Below are 20,351 nucleotides of genomic sequence, written 5' to 3' on the forward strand. Positions count from 1 at the left end.
GACTTAAATAGGAGAGAGAGAAAATTAAGAAGGTTTTTTTTCCCCCCTCCGTTATTGTCATTTGTTCACTAGATCTTCCTTAAAGCATTGAGGGGAAAAAGATGCGGAAGAAAAGAAAAAAAGGAATAGCTGCATGCACATGACAACATTGTATGCAGCCCCATTTACCATCAAGTGTAGAACAGCCCTGAAGAAAATATTGGAGCAAAAGCAGACTTCTTACCAATTGTCATAAAGTAAATACTCTTCTCCTTACTGATTTCAAAGAGGTAATTTCTTGACAGTTTGGTAGGTATGTACTACAACTACAGTTTGGTAGAACAGTGTGGCTAGAAAGGCTTCTTACAAACTGGGAAAGGAGGTAAACTGGAAGTAAAAGATATGCTTTTATTTTGAGGGTACAAAAATAATTTCTGATTAATTTTGCTAAAAGCTAGGCTACGAAACCCTGAAGGGCTTAGTGGGGCCCATTTCCAGCCCCCTGAGAGAGAGATTCAGACCTATCTCCATGAAGGAAAAGTTTAAGGAATTAGCAGTGCCCTCGTCCCACTGGGAAGACATGAAACGCGCTACCAACCTCCCTCCCCTTCTCCTTTCTGCTGGAGGCAGCTTGCGAGGGTGGGGAGAACGGAAGAGGAAAGGGGAAAGGAAAGGTAGAATCAGCTCCAAGAGGACAATCCAGGACATCAGCCACAGCTAGGCACCCCAAATGTTAGGTCATTTGAAACATGAATTACCATCTGTGATGTTAGGCATTTGTTTCTTGCTGAACCGCTATAAACCGAGGTAAATCCTACTTTCCTAACTATGGCCCTGCCTCAACACAGATGATATATGACACAACAAAAGCTGCAGTAATCAGTGAAAATCAGTGTTGCTACTTAATGCAATCAGTCAACCTGGTTTCTAAAAAGGAAAGTGTACCTGCAGTCCAAGTTCACATAGCTGGAGGAAAGCAGAGAAAGTACGTGTAGCAACGACACAGGACCTTTGGGGCTCAACCATGTCCTCAAAGCGACAAGGTTTGTCATGGCAGCATAGCAGTCCTCTAAGGATTCCACGATTCTGCACAAGTCCCCCCATTGTCACCTATGGACCCTTCCATAGGATGAGAATCTGCTTTGGTCAAAACACACATCTGATGCCACAACAGGACTAACAGGGGGAAACACCAATTTTACAAAAGATTTAACCCTAGGAACAAAATGATAAGCAGGCAGGCCAGAATAGGGAAAGACTGGCAGGAGATAAGTTAAGAGGTTTTCAAATATTTGTGCCTAGTGAAATTCATCCCAGGGTATTAAAGTGACTGAAGCAACTTCAGTGCCATTACTAGTTCTCTTTCAGTTCCCGAAGAGAAACCAGTCTGGTATCAGAGCACCAGGGAAGGGTGAAGGTGATGCCTACAGGTTTAAAAAAAAAAAAAAGGGGGGGGGAGGAGGAGCAAAAAATATATATTAAAAACTAAATGTAATTAATTAATTTGATGAAAATTTAAGTTATATTAACCAATCAATTCCCACAGAAACATTAGAAGAACTATAGTTCATGAGTCTTTAGGCAATAACAGGAGAAAATAGCAACAAAGAAGGGATCGTCAGAAACAAACAACAAATCAATTCCCTTCTCTGACAGTGTAACACCTTCTCAATAGGGAAGATACCTGTATATTGACTTCAGAAAGCCTCCAACACACTCTCACCTGATGTTCCCACAAGGAGGCTAAAGAAAGCTGATCTCCATCAAACTACTAATGGCTGATGGAAAGCTGCTCTGAAACAGTCTGCAAACATGTAAAAGGGTGCCGCAAATAGAAAGGAAATAAACTTCTCCCTGTGCGCTACGTTCAGGATAAGGAGGAATGAGCTTTAAAGGCAGCAAAGGAAATTTAGTTTAGGTATTACGGAAGGAGACTTCAGATACCGTTTGAAAGAGATCTCTCAGATCATGAGTGACAAGGAAAAGAATAACGAATTATTGTTTACACTGCATAACACAAAGAATAGAGTGCATTACATGAAGTTATCAGTTGCCAGATTCAATAGAAACAGATGTGTTTCTTCACATCTGCAGTTGACCTGTGGAACTGGCTGCACAATGTTGAAGAGGCAAGAAGTGGAACTTCCTGGAGTGAAGGAGCAAAGACTGGTGGTTAGGAGGGATGCCTGTGAGTCTCTTCTGCACCCATCCAAGTCCTGATGTTTCGTTTTAGATGTGCCTCGGAGCAAGTTCTACCGCATTTCCTTTTTCTCCTCTGTAAAACTGAATCAACGACATTGCACCTTCTTGCCCCCAGTGCCTCGCTGGTTGGCTCCTTTCCTCACGCAGAGGGGTGGCAATGCATGCCAGGCCCTGCAGTACGAGTCTGCTCCTTCCCCTGGCCCGCTCCCATGTAGTGTATTGCATTTTACCTCTGCACTACATCCTGGCTCATTGACTCCACTGTAGTCTAGATTTTCCCTATCCTCTGGTGATCCAGACATGCCAGAGTGACAACTGCGGAGTGGGGGCCAGAGCAAGGGTGGCAGGAGGGGCACCGAAGCAGGATGGGGGAAATTAAGCTGCATGGTTTATTTTCCTTGCAGCACATACTGCACCATAGAAAGTGTAGCAGAAAGTCAGCAAGATGGCCTGGAGGGGCCCCAGGTGCTGAGCCCGCACCCTGTGGACCCGAGCAAGCATGTAGCCGCAGGCACGAGGCAGAGACCGCAATGAGAGCATTCTTCTCACTGAGGGCAGTGGGGGTCTTCGAGTCCCACACACTGAGATCATGGGATGCCAGGGAGTGATTTGCAGCCCAGAGATGTGCAGAGGGGTCCTAGTCGCTCCAGGGTCACCCCGGTCTTTCCAGCTGCTACATTTCCTTCTGCCCCTCCCTGAGAAGACGTTGTCTGCCATACCTCAAGCGGAAATGGTTGGAAGGGTCCAGGACTATGGAATATATTGCTATAACAAGTTGGGCTTGTGCTGGTAGGACTCTGGCTAATAGGAAGGGAAGAGCAAGCTGGAGAGAGGGAAGCAGCTATGAAGGAGGGCAAAGCAATTGGAGAAGGAGAAAAGGACGCTGCTGGCAGGAGCTTTTACCAGCTGAAAGGAAATAAGAGCTGCGCCATGGAGAGACTTGCAGCAGGCGGGTAGCTGCCAAATGCAACCTCCCTCCTTCCTCGCCATCCTCCTTCCTGCCAGCACCCACAGGCACCCACAAACGTCACTGGTATGGCCAAACCCTGTGACCAGGGATTTCTTGGTGGCTTCAGAGCCTCCACGGGAAGGGGCAAACGGGGCCACGTGAGAGGTTCTGGGGTGGGGGGTGGGGGGGGGCAGGCAGCCCTGAGGGACTTTAAGCAGAGCTGTTCCTGCAGGCATTCAGTGTGCAGGGCCAAGTCCTGGGTGGCAGTGGGCAGCACTGATTTACACCTGAGGGCAATTCAGGTGAACTATGCCAATGCTGCTGGGCAGCCTCTCATCCCCTTTACCTGCACAATATGTCAGCGTGTTCCCTGCCTGCACCAGCTGGGCTCAGTAATGGGCACAAGGGCAGCCAGCAGCTCCTGCAAGCCAGGATGTACCAAGCAGTAGGGCTGGGAAATTTCTCACAGAGGAAGACACGTCCCAAGACGAACAGGGGCAGTCAAATTCCCTTGGCCATTCATCCTTAGCATCTTGGAAAGAGGTTAGGTACATCAGAATAACAAAAATGGTCTAAAATAATGAGATTTCCCAAGCCATTTTGTTTTATTTGCTTTTCTAGCCTAGACCCCACAGGAGTCATTTACCTTCTCTATAATATGGAGTACACGTTTCTTTCTAACGAACTCACTCAGATGCCCAGCGAAGTTACAGGATTCTGGGTCTGAAGGCCAGAGATGAGCAATACATGTTAACTCCCCGCACACCAGTGACTGTCTGAAAGAAGCACCCATTTTGGCCAGGCCCTACATACAGCACTTCTGGCTCCACAGCTGCCCCCAGCCTCAGGACTTGGCCCCAGTGTTGGGAGCAGATGATGCAGCTGCCTTCTCCCCAGCCCTGTCTGCACAGCATGTGCAGCTCCAATAACGGGAACTGACCCTGTCAGCTCTCACCCAGAGCCTCCCATCAGCCTTCCTGCTGTTCCACTCCCCACAGCCAGTGCCCCGGCTCCACAGCAAGGACGAAGCACCCTGGGCAGCACCGGGCACGATGGCAAGGCACTACAAGCCGGCACCCTCGGCCTAACAGGGTCGTTTAGGGTTGGATGCAGATCCCTTAGGCTGGGAGCATGATGGGTGAGTTTTGCAGGAGGCACCAAGGAGAATGCTGTAGGGAATAAAGAGCTGCCCTTTCCCCAAGGGACATGAAGAGATTTGGGGCATCAACTGCAAGAAAGGAAGACAATGGGAATTTTTTGTTTGTTTTGGAGGAAGCAGTGGGGCAGGTTCCTGGGGAAGGCTGCAGGGTCAGACAAACCTTTCTCCTGAGTACGTTAGGTGAGAGACAGCCCTTGCTTTGGGGCAGGGGTGGTTAGCCCCATGCCATCTGTGCCCTATTTTATACAACATCCATCCACAGGTATTTGACCTGAAGGAGAAGGGAGCCTCTGGCCCATGCCTGAGCCCGCACAGTTCTGAGGATCAGAAAACCTGTCTGAACAATGAGCATCGCTGAGATGCATTAGGATCATTGCAGGGCTTAGAAGACCTCCACAGCCTCCATGGGATGTGTCAGAAAGGCCCCAAGGGTGCTCAAAGGGGCCTGCATTAAGCTCTCTAAGCCAGAGAGTCAATGCACAGACCTCTAGATGGCAGCAGGGCTGCATTTGATAGTGAGAATGAATAAATGCTGTACGGAGATATATTACTTACTTGCTCTGTACATGACACTAGCGCTGGCAGGAGGCCAGGTTTGCTGCAGCAACACAGTTCTACTCTGCATCTGCCAGGATCCTGCCCGAGGTTGCTGTGGTGCCTGGGAAGCAGGTCTGGGATGCAGGGCAAGGCACAGGGACCTGACCAAGGCAGAGTAGGGAAGCCCAGTGCTGCCCCAGTGGGCAGCATGGGGCATTTTCTGCCCTAATCCTGGCCTGGAATCAGAGTGGGGGGCTTGACCCAGCACCAAGAAAGCATCTCCTTGGCCTTTGTCGGGCTCAGTGGGATACCAGGGACAGCAGCTAGCTCGGAGCACACACCCAATTCCCCTTATCCAGCCATAGTGTCTGGCAGCATCCTGTGTGACCAGCGCTGTCTGTCAGGGCTGGTTTCACAGCTGCTCTGGGCCAGGGAAGGGTAGCAGCTATCAGAGAGGGTACCAGCCATGCCATGAGCAGCTGAACATCTCCCCTTGCAAGGAGGCAGAGTGCACAGGCCAGGTGAGAATGTCCCCCATAACCACACAGACATGACACCACCATACAAAAATCCCTCCTTCTGTGCAGTGACAAAAACAACCATCATCTCCACGGGGTACAATACAGTGTTAGGGCAGGGAAATCCTTGCTGAGAACAGGTGCTTTTCTCGCTCTTGGAAAGCTGCCGCTTTGCGGTTGCAAAGGTGGTTGTCTCCTCCGGGCTCAGTGGTAGTAGATGCTGAAGGCATGAAGGATGTACAGGAAGGCTGTGATGAAGGCGAAGAACTGCAAGAGAGAAAGGAGTCCATAGCTTGAGGAAAACTCCCAGACTAGAGCTCTCTCTAGCCTCAAAAGAGAGGCAATGCCTCAACAGTTCCCAGGAAGAAGCCATGCAAGGCTGTCCCTGAGCTGCTTGTCCCAGAGAAATCCATGCTAGTTGCCTAAGGTGATGGAGAAGAGGGGCCAAACCTTGGAAGCACATTCAGAGCTCATGGACATGCAGCATAATGTCTGGCTGCAAAGTGTGACACACTGCTGGGCTGGACAAGGCTTGGTTCAGGCTGGCCCTAATGAAGTTCAAACATTTGCTCCTTGCTTCTCCCCAGGCAGAAATTGTTGATGTTTTGGCCTGCTTGAGGTTTTCTGCTACCCCATTGGAGCCCCATGGGGCATGGCAGTGTGGGCATGGGCAGAAAACCTCTCTGTCCTGGAAGCACCCGACTCACCGATGCAGCACTGTTGAGTTGGTAGTAGATCAGTGAGTCTAGGCGCGACTCAGAGTTGATGGTTGCATTGGCTTGCAGGACAGCAGCACTCATATACAAAATGGCTGTGGCCCCGTGGTACAAGCTGTCCTGAAAAACCAAGAGTGGCATGGATTAAAACCTACGCCAGGGTCATCCTTCTCCAGTTCACCCTAAGGACAAGAGATGCCACTGTCCACCTTCTGCAGGCACAGGTGCTGGAATGGAGCACAGACACCTGGACTGAGTCCACAGGGAAGCGTTCAGAAACCACATGCGATTTGAAGAGCAGCACCACGCAATGGCAGGGTCCGGGGCAAGGCATTACCCTCAGGCTCGATGTCAAATCCTGTCGCTCCCAGATAACGGGGAGTCCCAGGAACCAGTTTCCAGGCAGGGAACACAAGGCCCAGCCAAAGGCTTGCGAGTTGACTGGGATGGAGGCGGGGACTGCTCCTGTTGCTCCCTGAGCCCTTCCCCTTTGTCCTGCCCCTGAAAAAGGACTCAGACAGGTGTCCAGTCCATAGACAATGGCATGGCACAACCCACCTCCCCTTCCCCCCAGCACTTCCAACCAAGGCCTGACTCTGCCTCCATTGAGGGAAGGGACATCCATCTGCAAAATGGCTGCGAATCATCTGGGAACCAACACAACTCAAACCACAGCAGCTTTGTGCCCGCTCTGCTGTTACAAGCTGCTGCTGCCAACTTCTGCCCAGTTTCCAAGCCCATCCTTACCAGCACTCTCCAGTTCTCATTGTTTCTGTGAAATCCAAAGAGGTAACTTAAAAGGAGCAGCAGGGAGAGGAGGCAGGAGGTTACGGAAACGTACATCACCCATCCCTGCAGCAGTGGGAAAGAGACGGAGGTGGCAGCAACGAGGATCCAGACCCAGGCCCCACAGACCTGCCAGGGACAAAAACATCCATCTTCAGTGAACATGGGTTGGGGAGAGCCAATTGCTCTCTTGTGAATCCCTTCTCGTCTCCCTCCTTCCCTCACTTCCCCCCAGCCCCAACTCAGCCACAGCCCATGCTGGACTCTGCCCGTCCCACGATGCCTGTTGACAGCGACTGACTGACAGCAGGCAATGCAAAGCCAACATGGATGGGGCTGGAGGAGTGCCACAGCCATGCTCCAAACACTGTCAGGTCCTTGCAGACGCTTCCCTTGGAGTAGGAGCTCTGCCAGCTCAAGTAAGAGCAGGCTGCGATTTACTCTGCCACATAGCAGTGGTGTTGGGGTGGCCTGTGCTCAGAGGAGCATGCTCAGCACTGAGCAGAAGCATTTTCCTTTGAAGAATCTTCCCCAAAGCTGAGGGCAACCCCCGCCAGGGACTGTTAAACACCCAGAGCAGTCACTGGCTGACAGCCCAGGGCTGGTGATGCTGTTTGCACCAGCCTGGTGGCCTCCCAGCAGCTTGCATCTCCTGCCTGACCAGCCATCAGACTTCCTGCCAAGCTGTCCTGACAGCTCCATGAGCCAACAGCCTGCCAAAGCTAACCCTGATTGGCCAGATGCCTGCATGGTGAGTGCTTTCAAAGGGCACCTCTCCAAGAAGTGCTAGGCATGGCTATGGCAAGGACACAAGTGCTATACAAGAACAGGCAGGACAAGCCCACAGGAGCCACATGAGGGCCCAGCTCCAATCTCAGTTGCTCTCATACATGGAAGAGGTGCCAGGAACATCTTTATGACAGGCAATTCTAGGAAGACAATCCTAAATGCTGATAAAATATGCGACCTTCGTCTTTGGGCTGCGCTATGTGCATGGAGGTGTTTGCAGAGGGGTTGGACTAGATGATCTCCAGAGGTCCCTTCCAACCTCAACCATTCTGCGCGTGCGTGTCTGTGTATGAGCTGCAAAGAGACACTGCCCCTGAGCTGTCTGCCACTGCATAACCCAGCATTAGACCGCTCCTAGCTGTGCCCACCACCACCCATTCCACACCTTGTGCCACCCAGCACCAAACTGCTTGTGCCACACTCTGCTGGCTCTTGCTAGCCAGCACAGCATGGAGGCCAGGACAGCATGGGCTGGCAACGCTCCTTGGGCTGCTGAGTGAACAACACCAGGATTCACACAAAGCCAGAGTCTCCTGTGAGTGTCCAATGCTAGCCGCAACACACTCCCCAGGCATGAGACTGGAGTCACAAAACCTGAACCCAGGAGAACTTGCTGGGAAGATCTGACCCAGCCATCACGTATGAGCCTAAAACCTGTCCCTCGACCCAAAAACGCAGTGGGGCTGCATTTCCCCTCAGGGACACACAAGGGAACAGGAAGGAGTTCATATGGCAGCAACGTCCTGTGAAACTTGAGCTCACATTCAGCCCCCGTGCCCCACCATGCCTGAGCTCCCACCATCCCCTCGCTGCACCTGACTGGCAGACAAAAACAAGTCAAACTCTCCATCAGCTGTAATGTGCACCCCAGACACCAAACCCTGCCAGCAGCAACAGACAGGAATCAGATTAGTCTGAGCTTCTCCTTCCATTGGTGGCTTCCTCATAAAGCCTCCAGGCACGTTTCTGCCTGAGGGCACGGAGTAATTGTGGCCCAGGGCACGTCCTAGAGACCTGATCCCTTATAGCCTGGGAAGGGGATGGCCCTGACATGAAGCAAAAATGGGATTTCAGCTCTGGAGCAGTGCCAGACTGCATCAGACACCCATGTCTCCTCCCAGAGCTTGGCAGCCAGTGCTCAGATCAGTTCTGGCTGCTCAGCACTGGAAACATTGCAGCCCTTGGGTGTTTGTTTGCACATACAGAAACCACAGAGGTCAGTAGCATAAAGGAGAGCCATATCCACCAGGGGTGCTGCCAGACCTGCCCACAGCTATAAACAAGCAAGCTCTGGCCAAACTCTCTGCCCAAAGGCAGCAGCACCCGTCTCCTCCTCCAAGCCAAGGGCACAGGCACAACACGGGATTTACAGGGAGATGGGGTAGCAAGACCCGCACAGCACTGCGCTTGACAGACACCCACTCACCCTGAGACAGCGCATCTGCCCTGCTTCAAGCACTCTCAATGCCTGTCTGATCAAGACAATGGCATGACAGACAAACACTGCAGGTTTCCCTCTCAGCACATCATTGTTGCTCTTTTAACATAGCAGTGTGGGGGGCTGGGTAGAAAATACGGAGATTCGTGAGCGGGTTAAGGTGGGCTGGGACATTTAGAGGTCTCTAGTCTAGGCGTCCACTCAAATCAGGGCTGACTCAAAGCTGGATCAGGCTGCTCAAGGCAACTTTGTCTAGGTGTGATTTGAACATCTCCTAGGATGGAGACCCCGCAGCCTCTCTCAACAGTACCTCTGCTCTCCAGCCTATCAGCTGTTCTCCCAATTTGACATCAGTTCCTAATCCAGCAGCAAGCCCTTTGATCCCTTTATATCCAAGCTCACATCTGTAAAACAACAGTCAGAAATTTCCTCCTTCTCAAGGTGTGGGGTAGGGGTGTAAGGCAGCTTTGCAGACTATTTAAAAAGTGGACGATACCCCAAAGTAAAACTATCCATTGCTCTCCACCCTCCCAGAGCATGACAAAAGAGCATGCTTTTTTAACATGAGCTGAAACTACTTCCCTTGAATATTTTCCTTAAGAAATAAAGTCATTTCCCAAGAAAACAAAAGAATTCCTCCCATGTTTGACAGAAGGAAAAATCTCAATTTGAGGGCTTTGGCAAAGAACACAGAAACCATGGTCTTATCTGGGAAAGTATTGGACAACTTTAACCATGAATCTCAGCCCAGCCCTGCTCGTGCATTAGCTCTCCTCAGTATGCAATCACAGCATAAGAAGTTGTCACCTAACTCAATGTGCCAGCCCAGAATGAGTCGCTGTTCTGGATCCACCTAAACTATTTACTGTGCATAAATAATACACAGAAGGTTATCTAGGTTATCTAGGTAAGTTCACTCTGCCCTATGCAGCTCCGTCTCCTGCAGATGAAAGTCCCCCCCCAAGCATACACTGCTGCTAGGAGAACTGAGCCTGCTGTCATCAACTTAAGTCACTGCTGGCCGTCACAGGCACTGGGCAGCACAGAGGAGCAGGCCTGCAACAAAGTCCAGCTGCTAGGCTATAACAAGAACACCTCTCTCCCATGGCCCACTTTGGGAGACACTCCTAAAGGGGAGCCTCAGCTTCACGAGGAGACAGCAAAGGCACCACCACTGAGCTCGTAGAGCAGGGGTAAAGCAGTGACATCTGAGTCAGGATACACAGCCTTAAAGCGTCTTTGGAAAAAACCTTTCCTTCAGGCTGAGCTTTCCTTCAACCACCCTTCCCTTCTAGATAGGCAGGGAACCTAAATTCATCATTGCAACAGCTTAGACAGTTTAACAGTGTGATTTCCAAATAGCTGCAGTGAACGCACCCAAGAAAGCGTGGGTAGTGCAGGCTGCCGGCAGTTGGGGTTGCAGCTATGAACTACATATCAAAGTACAACAGCAATTACCTTAACTGGTCACATGGGATGCCCTCTGGACTCAGAAGTGTTTAAAAAAATTACAAGATCTCACACATAACAAAAATCCCACCTGCCTACATTCTTTAAGCCCTCAGGAGACTTTTTAATATAGAGAATAAAATTTCCTTAATTTGCAAGTAGTTTCCAATTTCTATTTTACAACTAGAACTGCTTCGGCTCTGCAAAGGTGCAGACAGCTCTCTTCAGGCTTTCCTAATTCTCTGTCAGCTCTGTGACTGCTCTATGCAGGCTCTGGAATGGTGCTGGAGCTCATCTCATCCTCATGTTGCTGCGAGCCCCAAGACCACCTTTATGAGTTCAAAATAAGCTTTAAAAAAAAAAAAAAAAAAAAAAGATGTAGTTTCCCATACCACTATTTAGGATCTTTTGGGGCTACTCCCAGGTTTTTAACCCCATTAGCTGGGTGCTAAAACAAAGCAAAGCTCAGCATACTCACTATCTCAGGTAGCATGAACACATAGGGGATTGTTTTAAACACGGCTGTTCCAGTCGGCAGGTCGGGCTGTGCTGAAGCGGTGGTTGGAGTGGGACCTGCTGATGCCATTTCTTCTCAGCTGACGCTACAGTTGCTCTGTTATGCCTGTATTTGTCTGTGCCACACCACTCCCACGCTAGGTTTAAACTGACACACCCCCATGGACATAACCATAGAGACTAGCCCAGCCTGGTATGCCACCACTTCCTTGAGCTGAAGGGGTCCTCAGCAACCCTCCAGTTATCTTGACCCACCTTACGTTCCTCGGCACTGACACGGGCCAAGGAAGCAGCAAGGATCTGAGCTGTGCCAACACTGCCATAGACAGATAGCACGAGCCACAAGATCAATTCAGAGTTTGGAAGGGGGGAGGGGGTAAGGGGGAGGGAAGAAAAAAAGGAGACCTTCCATGGCCAATCCTACAACATGCTGGGGAAGAAACATTTCCTGCAATCAAATTTTGTCCGTCTCTTTCAAGCCCCGCATAGTTTCCCCTCTATTCTTCTTGCCTCCTCCCCTTTGTGTTCCGACTTCAAGCTCCTACATGCATCCCCCCCGGCACTCGCTGGACAGGAGGCATTGCCATGCATCAGGGAAATGCAGCATGCCCTGAATTCCCGCCAGCTTCTACTTGTAGTAGGTGGGTCAAGCACATTCCTATGAATAACCCAACCTTTTCTGATTGGGAACGGAAAACAGTACACAGTCTAAATAAAGAGCAACCTACTGTCCACTGATTGGGCGAGAGATTAATTTTTTACTCACTGGATGACCTTGCTCAACAACATTCTTAAAGTCACTGCTATTTTCCTTGCCTAACTACTACTAGTTGGGCGCTGTGACAGTCTTCTGTTCAGGACTCTCACTGACTGAAACTTAATTGGAAATTAACTGGAAACTGCATGAGAAGTGCTGCCTCAGCATTAGTTCAGCTTAGGTGCACTGCAACACCCAACTTGGCTACACCAGGCACATGTAGTAACTGACAACCGTAGCCTTGCCTAACACTTCAAAGTGGAAAGTTTAAAATATAGCTTCCACTACCTAAAGTGATAACATATTTTTAGACTCTTGCTAAATGTTAGCGTTAACATGCATTAGAATATTCATTACACTTCAGATAGTATATTAAAAAAATTTTTAAAAAATCTGTTTTGCACAGGCACAATTTCTCTGCAGTAAGAATTCATGCATATCGTTACTCATTTCTTTTATACCCTGTATTGTTCTTCTGTAATCCATTCATGCTACAGGATTATTTTTCCTTGTTTCTCCTAAGAAATCATAAGTCAACTCAGAGATATCAAAGGCTTTGTGAGTGCTTTCTGATGACAGCAGAGACTGAAGCGCACCATCATTCTCGCGGCTCTTTTTCAAGAAATCAGCAATCACCTTCCAGCGACATGCTTCAGACTCTTCTTCAGCCCACTTATAGCTGGGGAGGAAAGTGGACTGGAGAAGAGGAAAGACAGAGTCATGGTACACCAGGACAAACAGAGACTTCAGAAATTCTTGGTCTCTCTGTGAAGAAGAAAAACATTTAAGGTTATTTCAGTGCAAATATGCAGTGCTTCTGCAGAGATTTATAGGCACACAGGTAACAAAACAAAACAAAACACAAAGAATCCCACACCACTAAAATCCAAAAAAGCATTCAGCTAACCCCCAATTCCCAGAATAACAATGGGAGGAGATTCAACATTGCTAAATAAACGTCAATTCGTCCAGACGAGCCTGAAACTCACCCCCAGAACTATATAAAGCCTGCAGATTAACAAATCTACCCTCCAATCCACTTGCTTTTTCCAAACACTAAAGAGTGATATACACACAAATCTTCAGATGCCATTGTATCTGCTCAAGAGAAAACTGAAATGCCGCTTCCCTTGTCAGTTACAAAGGCTTTCACGCACCGGGGGGGGGGGGGGGGGGGGGGGGGGGAACAGATATAATCTGTCACCGAAATTTGCCTGAGGCAGCACTGCTGCCTAGTCTGATATTAAAAATCTTGACTTAAGAGAAATCTCAGCTTTGCAACCTTCTACAACCCTTCTCGGTCTTCATCTTAATGATCCAGCTATGTTCAAGAGGTCTCAACTACCAGGCTCCTTCTTGGCCCGCAGGGGCTAACTACCTGTAACATCCTCCTGCTCCAATACCCCATTAAACTCCAAGACACAGCATCCAACATCCTCTCAGTTAGCTAAATGACATAACTCACGTACACTAAGATAAATGGTTTCTGAACTGTACTTAAGCTTGGCTTAGGCGTACTGCAAGTGGTCAGCCTTGACGTTTTCACAACAGTGCCAGTTGGCCCAACAGTGCCAGTTATCTTTTACAAAGCAATCATCCCGCTAAAGCTAACTTCATCCAAATAAGCCCCTTGTAAAAGACTCTTCATTTGGGTTGGGTGAATGGAGGAAACAGCACACTGGAATGCTGGAACAGTAAAGAAAAAGTAAAGTGTGAATACCCTTTTCTTCTTTTATTAATGTTTAAATATTTAATATTTTAGGATTAATCAAAGTAGTCTTAATGACAACTCCCCTACACCCCTCCCTAGTTAAATTTTTGCACTAGAAATATATATATATCTTTTTTTTTTGAGGAAGATGTATTACTATGGAAAACCTGAGGCCTCTGATACATCAAATTCACCTCAAAACCTCCTTGCTTTCCGAATTATTTTCGTTCAAGCCTTTGCAAATCTAAAGGTGCTCTTTGTGCTTTTTAGCTGCTTTGCATGAAGTGGCTTGCGCTGCAAATGTTTCTATAAAATAGCAATCTGTACAATGGTTACTGAAAGCCCTTTGCTCAGGGTGTATGTATATTTCTTCATCAAATATTAGTGTACATTGACTTCTTCCTGTATCCTCTGCATACACAAGTTAAGAGACTGTGTTTGCAGTGGCCCCAGGGGAAGCACACATATCCTCTCTGCCTTGGAGGCTCAAACTCCACTTGTTTCTCTACTGCCCTAGGCAGAGAGTTGCAACAATCCCACACTTCTCTCAGCAGTGTGGCTCTTAGCAGGAAATAAGGCCATGCTGCAAGTACTGTTATTTCACATTTTGAGAGGTCATTCTGTATCTGGTGAGAACGATAGCCTCCCATGGAACAACCAGTTTGTAAAACCCAGAGACTAAGAATCAGTCATCAAGTATCAAACACTGGAAGAACCTTGACTACTTTACTTTAAAACAAGCACAATTTGCATGCCTTGTTTTCCAAACACACTCAGAAACCCCCTTCCGTGCAAGAAGGGCACACACAAAGTACTACCCCCTGGAAAACTCATTGTCCGCTAATACTCTTGCGGCAATGTTCCAGAAGCATGAGCAATATGACTGACACTGACATCTCTTTGCTACCCCTAGGAGGATGAATTGTTCACATCTCAGCAGGTGATTTAGCAGCTGTGTGTCATATCAGTAGGCAAGGAGGAAAAAGAACTAGCTGTCATGCCAGGCAGCAATCCTGTCTTGGGAGTGGCACATCACAAATCAGGTAAAACTGGATAGTTCCAGGATTCTGAGGAGCTACTAGTTCTTTGAGCAGATCAGCTTTCGTGTCAGATGAATGGTTTTGAAAAAAGCTGTTCTGACTCAAGGGCTTTTTGTTTTATATTTTTGCATAAATGGAGAGCTCTTCTTGTGTATCTATTCACTAGCATGCACAATGAATAAAACACCCTTCTGTTGCTCCCAAGAAGTGAAATGTCTAGCATCAACAGCCAATGCCTTTCTCTTGTGTATGACTTCTCTTTGTTCAGTGAATAGGAGATAAGACTACACACAGGTAGCCCTTGTGACACGGTCAATTCAGTTCTTCTACAGCTACCTACCTGCCAAAATGGGAGATTACAACTGTTTGAAGTAGGGAGATTATAGAATTTGGGGGCCTTTCTCCCACGAGAATGTCGGGGGACTAGGCCTCAGAGACTGGAGAAGGAAAGATTGTTTTGTGGACATGCATAGCTCCTTTTGCATGAGTGGAAAGCTTTCACCAGCCAACTCTTGGAAGCACATCATGAAACAGAGCCATATTTTGCTTATGGAGCTATGATAGCTTCCTCATTAACAAACGTATAAAAACAGTAGGACAAGAAGTTACAAGTTAATTTCATATTCCTTCTTTTCTAGCTTGCTGTTATAAATATGGGTAAGAAATCTGAAGAACTGCATTTAGCATACCTATATTTTCTAAGTATATCTATGGTGAGAGTAATAGTTAACTAGCAATAACACTGACGGAGAGCTCCTAGTTTGAATTGGATTTAATATATGTCAAAGAACCACCTGTAATATGTTACCTTCTCTGATCTCTTCAGAGTTCTTTCTTTATCCGCCCAAGCGCTCTGAAATGCAATGTAAAATGTTACATCAGACAGATTGTGGAGATTTAGAGAAGTTCCATTCTTAGCTGCAAAAACCTCTCCTATTGCAGTCCCACAGCAGTATATGCTGCTGTTGCCATCCCACTGGCCTTGCACTCCTCATTCCTCCCTTGTGTCATTTTGGGTAATTTAGGCAAACGGCCACTCCACCTGATTTTACAGATGCACGCATTTTGAGATTTCAAATCATCAGAGCTATATAAATGCAATGAAGGGGATCTGCTTTTTAGAAAAATCCATCATAACCCTGGTTGGCTTTCTCTACCCAATAAGCATATGTTTTATTTTTTAAATCTCCAACCTTCTGAATGCAATGCACCATGGAAAAAAAAATAGGCAAATGATCAAAACCTGTGTAGAACTCAAAAATCTTTATTTGATTGCTATCCAAAAAGAATGGGAATTAACTAAGCATTATCAAACAATATGTGATTTCATGCACAACAAATAAACTTCCTTGACTAAATACTTCTAGAGGAAAAAAATATAGCCTAGCTCCAAATACTGACAAGCTTTAACACTAATGTCCTTTGAGCAGAAATAACTCAGCTGTTGTTTTCTAGCACTGACACCTGCAAGGAACTGCAGCGTAAATACAGTGAGCATTGCTGTGCAACTGCCAGTCAGAAGCTAAGTCGGCTCTTACCTGTCATGAACGCAGGACTATCTTAGAAGCTGGACAAACACTCAGACAGCTAATCCACCTGAGCAATGTGTTGCTGCAGCTACATGGCTGGCAGTGCTCAAATTAACCAATTCATGTCTTTGCATCCCTTCTAAAGGCATTCACACATCCTCTTGCAATTTTGAAGGCGCTAAGGCACAAGAGATCTGCATATACTTCAAATAATCCTAACTTTTGTACTGTGTGGCTTTTCCATTTATCACTTCACAGGATAAAAAAAGCTCAGATTTTGCAAACTACCTTGAAGTCCTGATGTGTCAGAGGTATTGAACCTTATGTAGATAACATACCCGAAGTGCATCCATTAGGTCTGGTTGATCCATGAGTTGGGGGAAAGTTGCTAAAATAGGATTGCAGATTAAATCTGAAACATAAAACAAGCACATTCAACGATGAGGAAGAAAAAGAATGCATTTCAAGATAGAACACCAGCTCTCCCTAGACACCTCCTCCCTAGAAGACTTCAGAGGTAAATTAGCTATAACAGTACTCCACAGCAACAAGGAAGGTAGAAGAGCTCTTTCAGAACTGCATTCTATAATGAGCGCTTTCGGTGGCAAGCTGTCCAATGGCTACAATCAGAGAGAAGATGCGCACAGAAGCTCATTGCCAGTTTATGAGGACTTGCGGTGAGCAAGAGACCTCACTGATTTAACCTAAGGGTAGTTTAAGGTGATCTTTTCTCCCTTTATTCCTGCACCTGTCTTTTTCTTATAAACATCTGACATTGTGCTGCCTGTTTTGGATGTTATGAATAAACACTCTTCCATTTTACCTTAATCTGACTCAGGTTGTGTGCGATTTTAAGATAACCAGATAACAAGTGGCCTAGTAAATTTACCGAATAGGGTACATTAACAAACTCTGTAGGTCTCCTGTATGCCCTCCAGACTACCCGTAGGATAATACGTGGATGCCATTTCAGCTTAACAAGCAGGCTGTATCAAAAATCAGGAAGGGCAGATCTATCTCCCTGTGACTGGCAGGAATCAGCAAGGTACTCTGTTACAAAACAAGACACAGGAACACGTGCTTAAAACTCAGTGGCCCTGTGGGCCTATCATATTTTAGTGAGTGAGACTGAATAAGATTATAACAGTACTACAGGTGACATACAGAGGAATTTTGGTCAAAACGTTTTCTTTCTCTTGTGATTTTAACTATTTAAGGTACACTGTTGTTTCTTCATGTTGAAGGTGATCAAAAGTTAAGTAAAAAAAGCGTTTACTAGTAACAAAACATTTCAAAGAATTAAGGCAGAACTCATTGCTTTTTGCAGAACATAGCAGTGACTTTAAATTGCCTATCTCCAAAGTTTTAGTTGATTTTTAAATAACAGGAGCAATCTTTTGTTACACCAGAAAAAAGTAGAAAATAGTGATGACGGTCACCTATTGGAACAACTTCTGAAGTACTGGAATAAAGCTTCCACCATTTCAAATCAAGACCGAATCAAAATAGATGCAACATAACTCCAGAGGTCATCACCTTTATTTATTGGCCTGCATTATAATGATGTAATTAAGTAAGCACGGTGGTTCTCAATAGCCCTTTAAAAACTAAGCATTTTCAGTTTCTCTGTGATGAGCTTATTAAACACAATATTTATCTATTAAAGGGTCTGATGTTTCAGATAGCACTTGGGATGTATATAAAGTTCATGAAAATCAGGATAGGAGTTAGCTTCTAAGCCCCTTTGAAAGATGAACCAAAAATTTAGATACCTAAATATGGCTAGGTTTAAATAGTTAGTAAGTGCACATGTAAATTTCTGCCTCAGGAATAGCTGATACATAATGCAGTCTGGAGAAGAGACAGAAGAGAAAACACATTAAAGAATTACTTCACAGTATTAATATAATTCACCTATAGTACAGTTAAAAAGTGTAAGTTTGCTGTATTTCGAATACAATTTTAGAATAAAGACTATACACTATTATACTTTTATGGAAAGAAAGAAGCGGAAGGAATAAGACAAGAGTCATGAATCAGAGCTCTTCCACTTCTCCTGCTTCTTCCTCCTCCATTGAAAAATAAGGAGGAGTTGGCCCTAATGACAGAAAAACTTTGCCTAATCTCTTCCACAACTCATGAGAGCAAACATACGCTAGAAATGAGAGATTAGGCATTTACATAGGCTTACTTTTTCCTTTTCACTACCTATGCAACGAATCATTTCTCTTCCAGATAATCCCTTTACCTATTCACATAGGGGTGTTTTTTTTTTTTGATGCGAGTTTCATTGAAAACACTTCATTCATACTTCACAGAAAACAAGACTATTTTTGCAGTTTGTGCATTCTGCTGTGGGAACTGAAGTCAAACAGAGTAACTCATTAGGTGCAAGTCAAAATATTACTAGTTTGAAATGCAAATACATTGATGGTAGTCTGTGGTGGTAGCCACAGGTTTCTCTCTTTTATCAACAGGGACAAGAGGTTTCATTTTGTCCCCACCTGCACCTGCAAGACTGAAAGATACAATGCTAAGACCCTCTACACAGGGAGTGTGTCTACCCAACCACGTGAGATGGTCAGACCTCAATGCCAGCACTACTAGGGGACACAATTCTAGGAGTACCCCATATCTGTGAGAGTTTCCCCTGCAGGCTCCTGTTTAGTCTTATGAAAGGGAAACTTTGGAGAGAATAATTCTTTGCAAGAACCTGATCTTTCTGCTGTTGAAGTCAACATGCTCTCTATGCTAAAGTTCTTCTCCACAGCAGCCATTCTTACCGGCACTTTGCATGCTTATTCTGTCTTTTAGGAGTACATCACCAAGTATTTGTCGATAAAATATCAAGAGATGGATGTAGCACATACTACCAATTAATGTTTCTGGCAGCAAACTGTTGAGAGGGAAAAAAAGAATATGAAGTTGAGATTTTTATTCAAAACGGTTCCTGCAAAGCATTGCTCTCCAAAACTTGAGAGTAACGACAGATTTGTGAAGACACCTGTATTAGCTCACAACTTTTGAAGGTATACATTGATACAGCTGTAACATCAAGTTTTAGGGAACACAAAGATTGCAATAAGGCAGGATCAATTCCTAAACTGTAAATTAGCTTACAAAGCTATATATGCTCACTTCCATGCAAGTTCTGAGGTTTACAACAATTCTCTGAAGGTTTCTTTTAAACACATACATACTAACTTAACATGAAAGCACTGAAAGCATTTTCCTGATTTTCAGAGCCTGGGCCAGACTACTGCTGCTGCAGTTTTCCATCCCCTCGCCCCCCCTTTTTTTTTTTTTTTTTTTTAAAAGGATTTCCCCTTCACTTTTCAAGGCTTCCCCCGCACCCCCCCAAACAACAGCTCTAAGCCTCAGAGGTTGACTACAACGTGCAGGTGACGCAAACCTCAGAGTCCTCCATAGCCAGTGTTCCAGGGATCTCTGGGACCATTCTAAATTATCAGAAATACTTTTTCATTTTATTGCAGCATAAACGAATACTTACTTCAGGACGTCTTTCGACTGCGTGCTTAATGACCTCAGTTTCACTAGAAGTGCCGGCTGCTTTTTGAGTGTTATAATTTGATGAAAAACACTACCACTTGCTTGAGAAATAAAGAGCAAAGCATTAGCAAATCAGTCATTTTGAAAGAACATTAAGAAATATATAACAAGAATGGACATTTAAATTTGGTAATAAATGTTTTACTGAAATTACATTGGTTTAAGGATAGTCTAAAGACCAGGATGAGGAATGGAGCACCTGAAAGCTTTTCTGTATTTTCCAGCTATATCAACATTTGGTCTAACATAAGCTATTGCTTCTCTCTAGAAAGAGTGGATTCACTATAATGCACATGGAGCAAGGCCTTCTATAACTTGCAGCAACTTGTGTCACTGGCAAACAGATGGCATTACAGCTTCCACAGAAAAGCCATGGCACCCCACCCCACGTGGTAGCACAAGCAGTCTATCATCTGAATGAATTCTTAGCAAAGTTTCATTCAACACAACAGGGAAGAACCAGTGCAAATGCCCTGTAGCATTTTGATGCACATATGGAACATACACATTCACTCAGTTAATGATATGGGGCTTGAGTAGCAATGCAGGGCTGAGGAGCCCCTTCCTGCTTGCTTGTTCAGACCCTACGCTGCAATCATCACCTCTTGAGGTGAGCTTTTTGGTGAGCTCTTGCCAGCTAGCTCAGCTCCCTGCTTGCAGGTCACAGCATAGCCCATAACTTGCTATGTCTGTCCCCCATCATGCC

General features: G+C 46.1%; 1 protein-coding gene across 13 annotated transcripts in view; it reads right to left on the reverse strand.

Annotated features, from left to right (window-relative positions):
• Positions 1-3,708: 3,708 nt before the first annotated feature.
• The window catches only part of NPHP1 (nephrocystin 1), a 36,695-nt gene continuing 20,052 nt past the window's right edge, over positions 3,709-20,351 (reverse strand). For 6 of the 13 annotated variants that reach the window (XM_068940435.1, XM_068940433.1, XM_068940437.1 and 3 more), the window contains 8 exons: positions 19,587-19,686; positions 18,859-18,971; positions 16,414-16,487; positions 15,355-15,399; positions 12,432-12,560; positions 6,808-6,975; positions 6,052-6,180; positions 3,709-5,611 (listed from right to left, as the gene is read on the reverse strand). In XM_068940435.1, coding sequence (XP_068796536.1) covers positions 5,549-5,611; positions 6,052-6,180; positions 6,808-6,975; positions 12,432-12,560; positions 15,355-15,399; positions 16,414-16,487; positions 18,859-18,971; positions 19,587-19,686 — 821 coding nt within the window. In that variant the 3' untranslated portion in view covers positions 3,709-5,548. Of the gene's footprint in view, positions 5,612-6,051; positions 6,181-6,807; positions 6,976-12,148; positions 12,561-15,340; positions 15,400-16,413; positions 16,488-18,858; positions 18,972-19,586; positions 19,687-20,351 lie in introns of those variants that run through there. The other 7 variants (XR_011140546.1, XR_011140545.1, XM_068940436.1 and 4 more) reach the window with 5 other exon arrangements.

This window comes from Struthio camelus, chromosome 3 (genome assembly GCF_040807025.1).
Source record: "Struthio camelus isolate bStrCam1 chromosome 3, bStrCam1.hap1, whole genome shotgun sequence".
Taxonomy (NCBI): Eukaryota; Metazoa; Chordata; class Aves; order Struthioniformes; family Struthionidae; genus Struthio; species Struthio camelus.